The sequence below is a fragment of the Vespula vulgaris genome, chromosome 9 (genome assembly GCF_905475345.1).
Source record: "Vespula vulgaris chromosome 9, iyVesVulg1.1, whole genome shotgun sequence".
Classification (NCBI taxonomy): Eukaryota; Metazoa; Arthropoda; class Insecta; order Hymenoptera; family Vespidae; genus Vespula; species Vespula vulgaris.
In genome coordinates, this window is record NC_066594.1 from 3,541,058 (window position 1) to 3,558,887 (window position 17,830).

The 17,830-nt window shown below is 32.5% G+C and overlaps 6 protein-coding genes across 7 annotated transcripts; 4 read left to right on the forward strand and 2 right to left on the reverse strand.

The window, feature by feature from the left end:
* The first annotated feature begins 864 nt into the window (after positions 1-864).
* On the forward strand, positions 865-5,268 carry LOC127066439 (protein phosphatase PTC7 homolog). Its single transcript, XM_051000214.1, has 5 exons — positions 865-1,395; positions 1,923-2,102; positions 2,204-2,402; positions 2,478-2,734; positions 2,923-5,268. Exons 1-5 carry the CDS (start codon positions 1,170-1,172, stop codon positions 2,970-2,972), a joined length of 912 nt encoding a protein of 303 aa, XP_050856171.1. The 5' UTR covers positions 865-1,169; the 3' UTR covers positions 2,973-5,268.
* LOC127066441 (derlin-2) lies at positions 4,476-6,586 on the reverse strand. Its single transcript, XM_051000216.1, has 6 exons — positions 6,186-6,586; positions 6,035-6,100; positions 5,788-5,955; positions 5,592-5,714; positions 5,341-5,504; positions 4,476-5,177 (listed from the first exon to the last, which is right to left on the reverse strand). Exons 1-6 carry the CDS (start codon positions 6,276-6,278, stop codon positions 5,078-5,080), a joined length of 714 nt encoding a protein of 237 aa, XP_050856173.1. The 5' UTR covers positions 6,279-6,586; the 3' UTR covers positions 4,476-5,077.
* A 206-nt stretch (positions 6,587-6,792) lies between these two features.
* LOC127066448 (cytoplasmic phosphatidylinositol transfer protein 1) lies at positions 6,793-8,580 on the forward strand. The gene is made up of 8 exons (XM_051000228.1): positions 6,793-7,095; positions 7,154-7,302; positions 7,395-7,483; positions 7,605-7,612; positions 7,673-7,744; positions 7,822-7,920; positions 7,995-8,150; positions 8,240-8,580. Exons 1-8 carry the CDS (start codon positions 7,045-7,047, stop codon positions 8,483-8,485), a joined length of 870 nt encoding a protein of 289 aa, XP_050856185.1. The 5' UTR covers positions 6,793-7,044; the 3' UTR covers positions 8,486-8,580.
* A 1,251-nt stretch (positions 8,581-9,831) lies between these two features.
* On the reverse strand, positions 9,832-17,307 carry LOC127066440 (uncharacterized). The gene is made up of 7 exons (XM_051000215.1): positions 17,143-17,307; positions 11,484-11,560; positions 11,168-11,368; positions 10,397-10,605; positions 10,191-10,331; positions 10,021-10,117; positions 9,832-9,959 (listed from the first exon to the last, which is right to left on the reverse strand). Exons 1-7 carry the CDS (start codon positions 17,163-17,165, stop codon positions 9,847-9,849), a joined length of 861 nt encoding a protein of 286 aa, XP_050856172.1. The 5' UTR covers positions 17,166-17,307; the 3' UTR covers positions 9,832-9,846.
* LOC127066430 (uncharacterized) lies at positions 12,432-14,282 on the forward strand. Of its 2 annotated transcripts, none has more exons than XM_051000194.1 (2): positions 12,432-12,705; positions 12,968-14,282. In XM_051000194.1, exons 1-2 carry the CDS (start codon positions 12,536-12,538, stop codon positions 14,124-14,126), a joined length of 1,329 nt encoding a protein of 442 aa, XP_050856151.1. In that variant the 5' UTR covers positions 12,432-12,535; the 3' UTR covers positions 14,127-14,282. The 2 variants fall into 2 exon arrangements, with proteins under 2 accessions (XP_050856151.1, XP_050856153.1); XM_051000196.1 differs by lacking the exon at positions 12,432-12,705 and adding an exon at positions 12,786-12,849.
* Positions 15,309-17,136, forward strand: LOC127066423 (bromodomain-containing protein 4-like). Its single transcript, XM_051000173.1, has 2 exons — positions 15,309-16,622; positions 16,707-17,136. Exons 1-2 carry the CDS (start codon positions 15,339-15,341, stop codon positions 16,983-16,985), a joined length of 1,563 nt encoding a protein of 520 aa, XP_050856130.1. The 5' UTR covers positions 15,309-15,338; the 3' UTR covers positions 16,986-17,136.
* Positions 17,308-17,830: the final 523 nt, after the last annotated feature.

A 17,830-nucleotide genomic window follows, 5' to 3' on the forward strand; every position in this document is an offset into this window, starting at 1 on the left:
CGAGCAACCACCGAGTGGCGGGTACAGCTCATTCTCGAGCAGCTCGCCATACGATTACTCGATCTAAGATTTCACTAGCGCATATGGGTGCAAATTGTAACAGTGGCTTCCTCCCAGCGGTTACTGCGGCGACTCCTAGTTTTAGATCGATTCTCTCACGGTGTACGTACGGACGTACCCTCGCCCTCACCACCCTCTCACCCTCGCCACCCTCTCACCCTCACCACCCTCTCTCGGACTCACCCGCAACAACCTCGCCCCACTCGCGCTCGCTCTTGCTCGACTACTCCGCCAGCTCTCTCTTCCGACTGCTTCCTCGTTCTCCGTCGTTCCCTTCCTCTCGCCCTTCCCTTACCTTCTCTTCCCCTCTCCCCCACACCCATATTCTTCCATCCCTTTTCATTCTCACCTACAACCGCTCCCTCTCTCGCTTTTCTCCTCTTTTCCTGCGTTACCCTGCGCAACCCTGCGTTATCCTACCTCTCTCGAGTCGGTAAGTATCGGAACTTTTTTTCTTCTTTTTTCTCCTTTATTTTTCTTTTTTCTTTTTACTTTTTTTTTCTTTTTTTTTTCTTTTTATTCTTATCAGCGATTTAAGCTATTCTTGATTTCCTTTAATTTTCTTCTCGTTCCCTATTGCTTCTCGCTTCTATAGAAAACTTATCAGCGAGTCGATACGTTTAACACGAAAAACGTATATTTCAAAGTTATTTCGAAGGGTCTGGATCAATCCGAAGCATCCACGTGAACAAGCGTTCACTCGTTTGAACGAAAACTTTTTCCCGCTAAAAGAGAGCGCCATCTCTGGACGCAATTCTCAAACGTTTACGAACGAGCTTCTTTTGGTTGCCATCGACGTTGTGGCGTCGTTTAAATTGTTAATATTCAACTCCTGATCTTCTAGATTTCGCTAACGTAGACGAAAATGAAAGGCTAGCAGTACGGTCGATGATAAAGTGTTGCGGGAGAAAATCGGGCGAGAGATATTTTTTTTTTATTCTGTCGTGCCTCTCACGCTACGCGACGATCTTATATAGGGAGAGACATTAGAGCTAGAGACATGTCCCGATATATGCTTTTGAAGTGATCATACGACTTTTGTGAGAAATTTGTCGTCGGCTTAGCTGAAGATGATGTGCGCGACGAAGTTTTGAGCCTTGTCGTACGATATGCAGTCCATTTATTGGACCGGGAGGCTGTTGTCTCGGGCGATATGGAATAGCATATCAAATTATTCGGCATGCGCGGATCCCAACGTGAACAAGCGTCGAGAAGCATCTTTCGTATCGGCGGTGTGTGGCTTCCCTAAGGATTTTGCACGAGGCCGTATACGAAAAGGACAATTTGGAGATGACGCTTGGTTCAGTGCCAAATTCAAGGCTGTTGAAGTAATTGGTACGTTTTAACGAAACGTCCCTCGTCAACATGAAAAAAAAAAGTTGTCTCTATCGTTTAATCATTAAGATCTATTACGCTTTGATTTCGTAATAACTGATTGCAAGAGAATTTTCAAATTGGAATCTTCCATTCCGTTTTATATATTGAACGATTCATGACGAGATTCATCACTTTAATCCTTAACGGAAATAACAGAATTTTTCTATCAGATTGAACTTACGTACTACGTACATCACGTGCTCGTCAGGATTAAAATGGAGATAGCTAATCGTTTACTGTCTTATTCTCTTCTATTGTCTTTTTCTTTTATACTTCGACCTATAGAATTCCTATTGTTTTAGCCTGTGTTTCGTCATTCGACGTTATAAAATGATTTCGTGTTTAACGGATGTAAACGTTTTGAAAAAAAAACTTTTTTTTTTTCATTAATACGCTCATCGATTTTACTTTGACTTTTAAACGATAAACGTTGTTACTTTTATTTAGATGTGGTTTTTTTTCTAATAGTAACATATAATTTATAGGTGTAGCCGATGGTGTGGGAGGGTGGCGACACTATGGAATAGACCCAGGCGAATTTTCCAGTTTTTTAATGAGAACGTGCGAAAGGCTAGTCTCGATAGGCAGGTTCATTCCTTCAGAACCAGCTGGTTTATTAGCACGTAGTTACTATGAACTGTTAGAAAATAAACAACCAATCTTAGGTAAGGAAGTATTCTATGAAGTTGTGCTTAATATAAATGAAATAAAGGAAAAATATGGTAACCTGTAGAAATATATGATCTGTGGTGTATATTATCTATAGGTAGCAGTACTGCATGCGTAATAATTCTGAATAAGGAAACGAGCAGCATTTATGCAGCAAATATAGGAGATAGTGGTTTTGTAGTTGTGAGAAAAGGTGAAGTTGTTCACCGTTCTAACGAGCAGCAACACTACTTCAATACTCCATTTCAGTTATCTCTACCACCTCCAGGTCATTCTGGATTAGTACTTAGTGACAGGTACTGTAAAAATTATGTTACAAAGTTATAAATCTTGCGTTTTTAACTTTCTCTTTTGTTTTCTTTCTTTAATAGTCCAGAATCTGCAGATACTTCTAGTTTTGGAGTTGAGGATGGAGATGTAATACTTTTAGCAACCGACGGTGTATTTGACAATGTGCCTGATCAGTTGCTAGTTACTGAAATGCGTAAAATCGAAGGTGAAAGGGACCCTAGAAAGATACAGGGTGTTGCTAATTCGATAGCTTGGATGGCGCGTAGTTTAGCTTTTGATGGAGCATTTATGTCACCTTTTGCCCAAAGTGCAAGAGAAAATGGAATCGACGCGATAGGTATTTATTATTTTATATTTTCTATGTTAATATTAAGGTTAATCAAACGTAGACACTAAAAGTATACTATAAATAATCTGTACATTCTGTACCTACGCGCGCGTGTAGAAGAAATATTTATACATTGTTATGTAAACATATATTTTACGCACAGTCTAAGGTGTGACTAAATTAGTTATTTTTCTTAGGTGGTAAACCTGACGATATCACGGTGCTTTTAGCAACGGTGGCAATCTGATATGAAAATGTGTATGATAGAACGTTAATCATTGTATTATAGTCCATATCATCGCATATATGTATCTAGTGATACATCATTATATTCCATTATGATGATCATCTATTATTTAAATTTAAATAAATGGTTTTATAAATCACCTCTCACATATTACAATATTAGTTTCTATCATCATAACAAATTTTTGAATGGAATTTGAGTTATAAAATTAAATTTGATATCTTATTAAATTATTTTTAAAGTAGAAACAAAGTACATGAAACAGTTAAAAATTACAAAACTTATAAAAAAGATATGAAATAGGGATGTTTATCATAAGTAGTGTACAGTATAACCAACAGTAACATTAAACCAAAAGGTTTTTATTAAAACTTTAGTATACATATAAATATGTTTCCTAATATATATAGAATGAAAAGTGCTTCAAAGTAAAAGCCAACTAAACATATTCTTATATAATATCAAAAATGATAATTATAATGCTTTGGCTTTTCATTGATACAAATTTTACTATAACACAATAATGAGATCAGAATACGAATTTGTATATATATATGACAAATGCATTATTTCCTTTTACAATTTGAATACATCACAGTGTTATATAAGAATACATTAATATAATTTTATGGAAAATATAAAAAATGTAAAGACAGAATGAGCAATTATTTGGCAATAAGTAGCTTATAAAAAGCAAATTAGTAAATGTTCATTTGTAATTTATAATAAACAAAGTTCATAACTTTGTAGTATGCTTGTAAAAATCTGCTTTTATTATCTCGACGTACATAAAACTATTACTTTCGAGTGAGCATCAGTAATGACTATTATGTTCTAAACAATGTTTGTTAGGAACAATTGTTAATAACATACTACAGATAAAATTGATAGTTCCTATTTTTATGTACACATTGTTATACATGTTTTGTATTTATTAATGAGTAGATGTACTTTATTGACAAAATCCATATTACTTATATCAGACTGATATTCATTATTGTGTAAATGCATATTCTGAAACAAGTATATGAGCAAAAACAGATTCTATTGTACTATGATTGCTTCACAATGTTTTCATATTCAATATCAGAAACTGTGCATCCCTATTTTCAATTACTGTGATTATTCATTTTATAGTATTAATTGTGCAATATCATTTCATAGATTCTTTGAAACACTTTATTACAAAATGTTTACTGGTCAGAGGTGTTTACCTCTATGATGTATTCTATATATTCATCATATGCCATGCAATTTATTTGCAACATGACATCAAATATATTGATGTAAAGTAGCATTTGTTTGTATGTAATACCTATTATACCTATGATACATTATAAGACACGTGAGTTAAAAAAGATATTAATATGACAAAACATTGTTAGTACAAATTTATATTTTTTACATCAGGGGTTTCAATTTTATTGTTTTTTTAGAAAGTTCATTCAATTATCACACAAATTAATGCTATCAAGGATTCGTGGAATTGAAAATTCTACTATATACAGTTTGACTCGTATTTTATTAAAAGTAACAATCATTGATAATATTACTACTTCATTTGGTAACGATCGATTTTTATTGCAGTAGAATAATTATGAGCATATGGATAATGTATCTAGTCCAGAGCTATATTAACATTTAAGATAAGTATAAATAAACTTAAAATAATATGTAGTGTCTCTTCACTTTACATTTAATGTGATTTGTACTTTGGAAATATTATTTATGTTATGTTAGTGCTAGTATAAATAAATGCTTCCACCAAGATAGTATCGCTACAAATGATTTCAACATTCTTGATCTTTGCTTCTATAATACATATATTTTAATAAACAAGTAATCTTGTGTATAGAGACTATCACAATCATTTCATGAAAAAAATTGTAACCCCTGGTAGCAGATGGAAGTCTTTGTAATACAGTCAGTATATACGATATATTTCGTATATCTAGATGTGTATGCTCAAATCATTTTATCTTTGTTAGTAATTGTAAAAATTGCAAAACAAAATTCAAATTTCACAAATGTATATAAATTCATAAATTTACTTGATATATCAATTAACAATGGATGGCTCGTGGAAATAGGGAGATGAAAAAAAATTATAACATAGCTCCTTGACCCCAATTAAAACCACCTGGTCGATCTTCAGGTGGTGGAGTGTAATCTGGATCTTCTGGATGTGCGTCAAACAATGTTTTTCTATGTATATAAAGTAAAATATATATTATAATAATAAAAAATAATACTATAAAATAAAAATAAATTAGATACGTTATGCACCATAATCAAACTTGAATTTGTTTTATTTCTATTACATACACCCATATAACTTAAACTAAATTTTTTATAATACCACACTTACAATATTTGTGGAGTCTGAAGAATACGAAAACCTCCTCTTATTTGTGGAAAAACATCTTCAGCAAAATAGTACATATGTCCAACAGCCATCCCAACAAGATCTACCCATATAGCATTACCTAGGAGTATAGAAAATCCAAGAAGTATCCATGGCAAATATGGTGCCTGGATCGAAAAAATGAAAATTAATTTACCTTCAACGATTATGTTTTTCATGCTTAAATTATACTTATATATTCGAATATCACATACCTGAAAGTTTAGAACTCCAAAAAAATTCATTCTCACAAATGGATTACGTCGTGACCATATGTAGACTAACATGATTGTAAATGCATGTCCCAAAAACAATAAGTTGACAAAAAACGCAAATGTCTATTATCATATAGGAGCTATATCGCATAATCAAAAATTATGAGCATTTTATGATTTTTCGTTAAAAGGATACAATCATACAGATACCCCCAAAAATAAACATCATTACAAAGTCAGCTGTCCTTCTTCGAAAAGATCCTTCTTCTAACATTCGACAATATCGGTATGTAAAAATCATATTGAAGAAAAAATTGAAACCAATATTCCCAAAGAATAAAAATGTGGTTATCAGACGCCATAACTACAAAGTACAAATCTTTACTTGATATGTACTTAAAACTCGTATGTTAAATTTGATCTTCAGATATGGATATATTTACCTGATATTGTTTTATTATTAAAATGGGATTGAAGTACAGTTGAAACGGCGAAACTAAATCTAATTGCTGAAAGGGATAATAAAGTCCTATAACCTCATTATCCAATGTTTCAAATATAATACGATATAACACGTGTAAGAGCTTTACAAACCACGGCAAGAGTTGTGATGACACAAGCTGTCGTATAAACTCGTGTTACCACAGGCATTTGCAGGTACTCCTGCCGAAAAGTTTGATAGGCCATTGGTGTGTCAAACTTTGTTTGATGATTATTACACCTTACGACCACTGTTTTTTCTCCCAACTTCGTCTCCCTTTTGTTTCTAGCCTTCTTTCTTCATTATATGGTATTCAACGATGGGTTATCTAAATTTGATCGCTGTCCACATTACGACGAATTTGTTACGTACAATTGTACACGTAATACGTGAACTTCGCTACGTTTCCGTTACAAAGAATTTCGATTTTGCTAAAATATCGATAATAACTGTAAGCTCATATTATGTATCCACAAGTTCATCGATCAAGTTCATTGAGGGAAACTTTATGTTATGTCCATTCACCATTGTACATGTTGCATCGCACTCGTGGACCAATCAGCGAGTCACGTTATTTCTATTATCGTACCGATATCTGTTGTGATTGGCTATTATTGATCGCGAGAGGATATCAATTTAAACGAGTATATATGAACTTAGAAAATATTCGCCTAAGTTGGTTATGCTTAATGACACTTTCTAACAACATAGAAGATTCTCTTGATTTCATAATAGTTACATTTGTCGACTCAACATTGGCTAACACAACTATCGATTTCATAGTAAGCAAGACGGACTTCGAGAGAGAGTATGCGATTGATGGTTTTCTGTGAATGATTATGAACTTTTTAAAACAATTCTTTATTCGTACATTCATGAAATAAATATTATACTCGTGCGTGGACCATTTTATATAACAAATGGTTTATTAATACTCTATCGTAAAACATTAACAAAAGTGTTTATAAGAACATGGTTTTAACGAAAGAATATCGAATATGTATGCCTCTTACCACAGAAGAGGTAAAGTATTTATCACGAGCTATATTCTTTATTATTTCTAACTTGTTTCTTTACATAGTATCGAATTGGACAACTGTATATGATAGCAAGACATAGCCATGAACAGTCAGATTCCGATGATGGTGTTGAAGTAGTAGAAAATGTTGAGTGTGAAGATCCTGAACATGGGAAGGGTCAGTATACAGAAAAGAGAATTCACCTCTCAAGGTAAATAAAAAATATTCGTAAATATATTCATGACTTGTTTCAACTACATCTCAATCATTTTTTATCATCATTATTTTTTCATTGCATTTCAGTAAACTTCCTTATTGGATTCAATCTGTCATACCAAAAATATTTTATGTGACTGAAAAAGCTTGGAATTATTATCCATTTACCATGACAGGTAAATAAAATATATATGCAGACATATTTTTTTTTTTAATATAACAATCAGATTGTTGTATAAAAGAATCACTCGTTAATGCATTTTTTTTCTTTTATATCTGTATGGATGACAACTATAGTATATACTGTAAGTATTAAGCATTTGAGATTATTCATAATTTGTTATTAATAAGTATATGTTTTGCAGTGTTCTTTCATACCTAAGTTTAATATATCTATAAAAACAAGATACGAGGATAACAATGGTTCGACAGAAAATGTATGTATCTAATTTTATATATTATATTCTATATAAATTTTCATAAGAATAAATATTAAACATTTGTGAAACAACAGTGTTTAGGTTTATCTCCAATAGAAATTATACATCGGGAAGTTGATTATATTGATATTGCTTATGATGAAATATCTGCAAAACATTATAAGGAAGAAGAGGTAATTCATACAGACATAACGATATTACAATGCTTATGATACAGAGTGATTATCTTAATGTAATTTTATTATAGGATCCTAAGTTTTTCCAATCTAAACGAACAGGCAGAGGTCCATTAGTTGAAGGTTGGCGTGACACGGTACAACCAATTATGTGTTCTTATAAATTAGTTCATGCTTCCTTTGAAGTTTGGGGTATGCAAACTCGGGTAGAAGATTTCATACACAGGGTAATTTCTATTTGAAAAACTTATTTTCATTTAACTTATATATAATATTATTGTTTCGTACATAATTATGTATTAATATGTCTATATAGTGTATAAGAGATATTTTACTATTGGGTCATCGGCAAGCGTTTGCATGGATCGATGAATGGTACGATATGAACATCGAAGATGTTCGAAAATACGAACAAAAAATGCACGCAGAGACAAATGAAAAAATGAGATTAAAAAATCAAGCCAACGAAAATTCATCAAAACCAGTAACCCCATCATCATCAGTACCTTCATCTCCTAAATCACCAACACAGTCCAATCGATCGTGGTTTTCATGGTCATAGTCGATATTAAAAAAATTAAATTTCTTCAGCCGTATACTAGCTGGTCCTGTAGCTACAGTACAAATTGTGCAAATAAATCTTAGCATTTTTATGTACATGTGTATATATATATATGCTTCAACAATATAATCAGATATCTTTATTGTTTTAACGTGTAATATCTATAAATTTTTTGAAGCATTTTTCTCTCAGCATTGATGTTAAAAGGACAAATATCTTTAATTTCTTGAATTCTATTTTAGATTTTGCACAAGTAATATAAATGTTGTTGACGACATTAAAAATTATTTAAAATATGTTACGCTTTTCGTAATTAGTTATGAAAAGAAAAAGTATCACAGATATAATTTTCAGACTATGTCATTCATCAAATTTGTTTTTTTTTTTTTTTTTTAAACAGATGTAGAATAATATGTGTTCATTGGCTGGCTACTTAAACATAAAGACTTTTTGTTGTTATCACAAATAATTGTTGCATCGTCATTTCCTATATCGTAATAGAGAGATTATTGTCTAATTACTATATATCACAGAAATTGCACAGTAAAGATAGCATAATAAGTGTGAAACGTTGAGTATTTTTAATCTACACTTGAACCTGTTTCTATAAAAGGAAAAAAATCACTGATCATTATTGCATTTTGTTGGGACCAAATATTTTAAAGTGGTTTTGAGTTTTTAAACTCGACGTTCTGAATATGACAAAAATGTGATTATAAACTATGAAAGAATTTCACTAATAAGTATTCTATATAAATTGAAAAATAGTTATTATTACATTACACAAATTTGAAAACAAACGTCTTTTCACTTCTATCCTCTCTCTCTTCATATTTTACCATCACATTAAATATAAATTGAAATATAAAAAAAAAAAAAAAAAAAAAAAGAAAAAAGAAAAAAAAAGCTTGGTGTATTTTATGAATGTATAATATATGAGTGTTCCATAATATATGAGTGTCTTATTATAGATAAAACAAATCTCTACTATTATCGGTACTATACTACTTGATCGATAGAATACGGCTTGTTACTATTACCGGCACTTATATGTCGGTAAATAGTACTCTACTATTTCAACTAAATTTTTCTCAATCTGTTGCGTCCTATGGCTCTTTAAATGGAATCAAGATATTTAATAAAAAAAGAAAAAAGAAAATAAATTTCTTTATCGAAACAGAAGTATATTAATAATTATATATATATATTGTATAAAAAATTTGTATGAATTATTTTGCACTAAACACATATTGACTGAATTTTTTGTTAGCCTGTTCCTTATGTGGCCATGAAAATTATAGACAATTAGTTAATGTATATTTATAGCAATGTTGATTAAAATAAATAACTGATAAGAAGATTCACACGTTGCTCCTAATTTGTTGACCGCTTTGTGATATAAACGGATGTAATCTATCAGCAGGAGGCCAATGTAAAGGTGTTGCAAGGATATGTGCCATTTCTCCGGCGTGGCCTGAAAACAGATTGAATTAACGAAGAACAATCGTTGTATAACTTTTAGTCGCTTTACATACATCGATTATAATTATCTGCGAGTCTAATAAAAGGATATAGCATAGGTAGTTCACCGAATCTTGTTGATTCCTCTAATTCAGTTTCTTGTAGAATCTCCTAAATTAATAAAGTACGTAAGAATTTATAATAGAGATTGTTAGCAATGCAGAATTCAATATGTTCTCATTACATTTTGATCATTTTCATTGAATCTTGATGTAGTCATTGATTCAAAGCGACGATTTTCATTAGTTCGTAATTGTTTCGGTGCTTCGGTAATTAACTCGTTGAATCGTGCAGCAACTTGTTTCCATTTTGTTAGATCGGCTGGCTTTATAAATTATAAACTCGTTTACGAGGATGTATTTTAAAAGATCTTTGTTTCGAGGATCTTACTTTTAACGTGAAAAACACGGGTAAAAGAGCTATAGGTAAAGGAGATCCTTGTAATTCTGTTCGTTCGGAAGGCGGTCCAGAAAGTGTCAAATGTCTAATTAAATCTAGAAGATCAGTCAGAAGTTCGCTATGACGACCACTGACATCTTGTCTTATTAAACCAAGGGCGTCGCGTGCGACTACTCCTGCCGTTACTCCAGGATTATCAGCTAATTGAAATAATAATATTCCTTATTCGTATCGCATTATATGTTTCTACAATGTTAACAAACTCATTACGAAATGTCTATATTGTCGTTTTTACCCTACGATGACACGATTACAACATTTACGTATTTCTCTTTCATTTTATTTTTGCTGACTGCGAAATAATACGCAATAACGTTTTACTTTGCGAAATATGGCATATGAAGAATCGAAGTATTTAGAACGACGAGTTTCAATCATTTCGTAAGAATTTTACAGATGCTGGTTCATCGTAATATTTTTTATCATTTATATTATACATTTGTACTTACGAGATGTTGTAGTATAAAGTATATTTTTCTAGTAAAAAAAAGAAAGAAAGAAAGAAAAAGAAAATAAAGAAATAAAGAAGTTAAACGTTGAATTTTTTGATCGTTATAAAGATCGATTAAAAAGAAGATCGAGATAATAGATGGAATAAATAAATAAATTACGATTCAAACAAAGAAAAGAATTACACTCAAGCTAAGAAACTCCAAAAAAAGAGAGTGTTAAAAACATTTTGATAACGTATTTTCTAATAACCCAAAATTAATTCTTGAACATGTTGCGGCATGACGGGTTTTTTCAGACGACTTAAAAAAAGTTGCAAAGCAGCAGCGCATTCCAGAGCAACATCATCGCCGAGCTCGAATTGTGGCTTTTCTCCCTTTTTTAACGAATTCAAGATTCGATGTCTGAGCTTACGGCGTCCTGCTCTACGAAATAGGCCTTCCTCTCGTGCGTCTTAAAGATTATTTTTTTTTATTTTGTTATTTATACTTATCATTTAAGTGTATTTTATATATGTTATTTATAATATTATTCAAAAAACGAACGATCGACGTTATACGAAACTTACGTTCTTTCAGAAAATGAATGATTTCTTTGACCACCAAGAGAGATTTTTTCGATATTATTTCATCGCCTGCATCCTGCCTGTTTTAATAAACAATTGATGTAAATAAATAATAAAATATATAAATAAAGTATATGTAACAAAATATATCAATTTCATTTTTCTTTTTTCTTTCTTTCTTTTTTTTTCTATACGATAATTATATCGATCGTAAAATGTCCGATTTTTTTTTGCGAAACGAACCAGAGATATCGTTCGACGGACTTATCACATATTCATGAGGCATACGTTTTGATAATCTAATCGGGAAACAGATTAGCTATATGCTGTATTGCGGTTTAGCACTATTTCGAACAATACGCGTAATATCGCGAATTCGTGAATAATTATCCTTGACACGTAGGATCGAGCGGCTATAATAGATACGCGACATGGATATGATAAAAATCGCTCGATACACCAATTGCATTTTTTAATGTTTCTATTGTTAACCATTCAAATACCTTCTTCAGAGATTTATGAATGTAATGAAAATGTGAACCACTAATAATACCATTATTGTTATTTATATATATATGCACTGAATTTCCTAGTCATATAAAATATTTTTAATGCTTTCGTAGAATCGAATAAATACATATCGCTTGAATTCCTTCGATAAATAATGAATATCCATCGGACACTGGTAAATAGAAATTTAATAAGCGCCATATCATATTGTCAATTATGTGTACGATATATTATACGAAGTACGATCAATTATGCTTCCTGTTTCATTTAATTTCAATTATAATTATTATCACGGAGATATAAAAAAGAATTCACTTCCGATCACTATCACGGAAGTATAAAAAGAGAAAAATATAAATAAAATAACTCTTACGATCAATAATATTGCACAATGATCTCGAAAAATGAGAAGAACAGAAACAGGAAAGAGAGATGAGGAAAGAAAATATTTTTCATTGGAATCATAACAATCTCAAATACGATCGTTCGAAGACGAGCTTATAAAAACGCGAGAATCATTCAGCACTGATACATAAGTAAGTAATATGACGAGGATTATTGCCATCTCTGTTAGAACCATTTTCTTTTGCGTGTTTGCAGATGTAGTTTGTGGATCGCAGAATTATTATTGGAATAACGCAAGAACGAGATTTCCAAAACATGCTTCCTGTACCTCGTGTAATCGAGACTGGGCAGACACCTTGTCATCTCCCTGGTAAGAGGCTTAATGATAAAAAAACAGGATAAAAAGAAAAACGAAAACGTTCGCCAAATGTAGAGATTAAACAACGAGAGACCCATTTAGTCTGACATCTTGTCGTATCTCCTATAAGAGGCTTCATAGTAAAATATAAAAAAGGTTGCCTAATGAAAAAATAAATTTTTTAATCTTTTCTTAAAAGCAAAAGAAAAAATGATAATCTGATTAATAATCGACAAATAAACATAAGTAATTAGGATTCATGGCTTTTTTTTAGGTATCCAAGACAAAACTACGAGGAAGTACCAAACAACAGGGAATATCTTGATTTCGCTGAAAAATCCTACAACGAATGGGTTCCTTCAAGCCCAATGTCAACGTCTTATTCTCTCAACAAATACGAACACCCATCGAGAAACGGAGGTGACGATCCCACAGACGTCGCAATATCCGGAACGGGAAATCCGTACCAACATGAAGATTCCTTTGAAGATCGAGAATCACAAAGGTTCGATCCTTATTTGGCTTCTAAGACTTCCACCGCTTCATTAAGCCAAGAAGGAACGTTAAACCAACATCCTTTTATGTTAATGACAAACTCTGACAATAATAATAGATTACTGAGTCGAAACTATCGGCCTCAAAAGTTTCATGAATTCGGTGATCACTCAATAAGGAATGTCGAGAACAATCAAGAGTACAAAGTCGATCGATCGAATCGAATGAATGAAATTCTTTATCGAAAGGTTCAATCATTATCGCAAGAAAATACCAAGGATTATCAGCCCTCGAAAAAATTTCTAGTCGTCTATCGTGCCGATCAAAACGAAAATTCGTTCGAACTCGAGGATGATTCCGCTGATGTCTTTAGAGAATCGAGAATTCCTCCTGAGAGTTTAGAGGAGATCGATGAATCGGTTTCTTACGTAGATTCGAATTCTTTCTTTAGACACAATCCTTCGGAAAATAAAATTATCGATTCCATGCCATTCGTCGATAGGTCTAAGCTGTTTCTAAAAGAACAAAACAAACATAATAATTATTATGATTTGTTAAAGAAATCTAATATCCCTAAAACTGTACGATTTATCGATAGAGATCAGCTGTTTCCCGATCGTAAAGAAATTGCCTCATTTTGGCAGTTTCATCGGGATAAATCATCAGAGAGTCTAACACCCAATAAAGATTATAAAGCGAAAGAATCTACGAAAGATGGCTCTTTTTTCGGCCAACATGACATTACTAATAACGAGAAAGAAAAGTTATTTCCCATGGAAGGATTAAATATGTTCAACATGGAACATAATGCTACCAAGGGAACTTTTTTAAAGTTTGACCCCGATATTTTAGATGATATTGAAAATCCTCCTACTGAACCGACAGAACCAATTACTATGAGCGAATCTACAGAGAGTTCGATGATGACAGAGAATTAATGATGATAATACGATTCCTTTGTGCTCAACATTTTCTATGCTCTCTTATTGTCTTTTGCTTACTCGATAGTAAAGATGTATGTATATAGAATATATATGTAATAGAAAGTATCGTACTTATAAATTCTCCTATGAATACGCCGAAAGTTATGTACATTGAAACTTCGAATATCACCTTATGTATTTTATAATATAATAAAATTTGAAAATTGATAAAAATAAAAATATGTTACACATAAAACCTTTGTTTTTCTTTTTTTTCAGATATAAAAGTTTTCTCTTTACATAAGCCGTATTTTTGAAACAGAATATCTTTCATTTTTCTTTTATATATCACTTCAAACAATTTATCTTTATTGCTTCCTATAAAATAAAAACTTTCGATTACGATTGAGAGAATCAAGGAAAAGGAAAATAGCTTTTAAGTTGAGAATATACGGACATTTTAGAATAAGACGTTTGTACTTATCGACATTTACTTTTATACAAGATTTATCAAAAGGATAGAGATTCTTATTAAAGAAATGAAGAAAACATGTTAAGTGTAAATATATATATCGTTTATGATGGAAATGAAATATTTTGAAGAAATTTCGTTATTAAATTCTTAGTTCAATCCAATGTATAAAATTAATCTTAATTCAAAATTAAAAATATTTCATAGATTTCAAACGTCTGCTTCTTAATTATGCATATATATTCGGAATATTAGGAAATAGATAATTCATAAATATAAAAATATAGCTGCAAATAATTGCTTGAAATATTTGGTTTCAAATATTCAAATACAATATATAAAATAATGCGTTATCGTATTGCAAAAGGAAAATTTTTTTCGCATTATGCGTAAGGAAGAGATTTCGTAATATAAATGAAAAATTCGCATCGTTGTTATTTACGCAAGAACAAAATGTCAAATATTATTTAGCTCACGCATTTTAAATATTATTTGATTTACGCATTTCGCGATCGCCATGTGCAGTAATTTCGAAATTGGCACGATTAACCTAATGAAAAGTAAAGCCAGACGTCATCGATATGACATTGTGTATTTTCGATGCGTATGCGATTGTGCAAACTTGCATACCAATATTTCGCATGAGATGGCAAAATATGTGTGGCAGTGATTTCTTTAAAAACCTGGATCGAATCGTTCGTCTTCACTTCGGTTCTTTAGTTCGATCTCTTAACAACAGTTTGAAAAAAAGAATCATGCGTCTTACGATCGTGCAGTTCCTTTTGATGCTGGTCCTAGCTTTGGCTGTAGCTGGACCAGTATCCAAAATTTCTGAGAAGAAATCTTTGGTCGATAATACGAAACTCGTAAAGGAGGTTCCGAAGATCGAAGAGATCGGCGATGAAAAGGATCGATCGAAGAAATCTACCACGACTTTCTGCGTGGAAATCCGACCTGGAAGCAACGAACCTGTTCAGATACCTTGTGCTTGCAAGAACAAGGAAGGAAACGTTCCACAATTAAGCGTTCAACAAACTCCTGATAGCCCAGCTCTTTATTCATCTCCTCAATCGGTCCCAGCACATCCACACAGTCCTCAGAGCGTGAATATTATCCATGCACCATCTCAGCCACCTCAAACATTAAACATCATTCAACCAGCACCGACTCTGCACGCCGTACAATTCCTACAACCTCAAGGCAATAATCCACCAGCTATCCAAACCCTTAATTTCTTGCAACCATCTGCCCAATTATCCGAGCCAGCACATCAATCTCTTCACATCACATTGCCATCGAAGCCAGAATCAGAATTATCCGAACCTGTTTATTCTGAGAAAATTATCCTGCCACCTTCCGAATCTGCACCTCAGCCAGAATCTCAACCAGCTCCTCAGTCAGCTCCTCAGCCATCTCCTCTGCCAGTCGTTCAGCCAGTTGTTCAGCCAGCTGCTCAGCCAGAACATGGCGAGCACTCGCATAAATCGGAAGTTCATGTGTCGGTTATGACCGAAGACAAGAAGGATAACGAGGAACAAAAACCTTACTCAGAGGTCGTCGTACAACCTCCAAGACCTGTCGAAACTATCAAAGTGGTACCAGTGGCTCCGATTCGTCAACCCTATGAAGAACAAGTCGTCGTTGTGCCAAATCCTGTTTTAGTAACGAATCAACAGGAAAATTGCCCTCCTACTAGTATTGTTCAAGTACCATCGGTTCCTTACGGAGCGAACTACGAATCGGTCATCCAAGTACCAGGATCAACGTTTCAACAATCAGGACCATTCCACACCGAATGCAGCTGCAAACAAACGCATCCAGCACATCCAGATGCATCTTCCTCATTAAGGACTCATTTTAAGGACAAGGGTACGAAGATTATACCAATGATCATCTATCCTCCTGCTGCATCCTCCGCTCCTGTATCATCACCCGCTCACTATACCTCGGAACTGGCTTCTCTTCCTCGCCCATCTAACTATCCAATGGTCATTATGCAGACGACAAGAAATAAGGACGGAATGCAACCAGAAGAAATGGTAAATAACTGATTATTTCAACTAAACACCAAATTACACGCATTGAAATTCATTTTAATGAAATTAATAAATTTACTATTACAGTCTGATATGAAAACCTATAAATCTATGGACGGCTCGGCTCGTTATAGCTATGATCAAAATCCAAATATGTACTACGATATGAGTACAGGAATGCAACTTATGGATATCGGCCGTCAAGCTGCCCCGACTCTCGAAAATCGAAAAGAAGAAGAAAACATGATGAAAACGAGCGGATTGCTTAACGAACCTCTGAAACCTAGATTCACAAGAAACGATAAGGATGCCAAGATAAACGAGAAAATAATCGAGGAGAAAACTTCATCGACGAAAATCGCTTAATTCGAAGGACCGGCTTTCAACGTTTTCAGTGGATAATCCATTAAAATTACTTTGAAACGTCTCATTCTCTATTTTCTTATTGTTTATCTTGTATCTTTCGAAATATTACGATCGATAAGATGTACAAATAAATAAAATATAAATAACATGATGTTACCTCTTTGAAGTCTGTGTACCCATCCTTTTTTTTTCAACGATTTGATTTCTTTATTTGTAACATACTCACAAGCGCTTTACCTTCGATTCGAATAACAAAACATTTCGTATGCTAAAATATCTTTAACACGAGATAGATTTAAATAAGGTTAAGAATTTCTCTTAACGTATCCGATCTCAATAAGCGTTCCAAATATTACGATTGAATGCCTAATAGCGAGTTTCTATCGAATTAATTTTATATTAATTTTTAATTAAGCGTTGTATTTGCACACATATATCTGAGATTTCATTGGTCGAAAGAAAAATAATATCGTTAAGGTGAATTTTCAATAATTATAAAAAAATTAATTTCGTTTACGCTAACACGCACCTATCATATCAGTGCATAAGCTTGTGTAGATTATATCTTTCTTACTCGTAACATAACAATCGAATTAGTGTGAGTTAGAATAGGTAGTATTACTAATCTTTGAATTTACACTTTTCAATTTCTCATATCTATATCCTTCTTTGATGATGGCGTGCGTCTTGTAATGATCTATGTTTGATATCACGCAGTACGGTATGCATTTGTTTTACGATATAAATGCATAAATAATAATAAATATAATTAATATATATATATAATAACTAGTACTATATAAACTTCTGCTTCTTATGCTATAAAAATATTGTACACTTCTAGT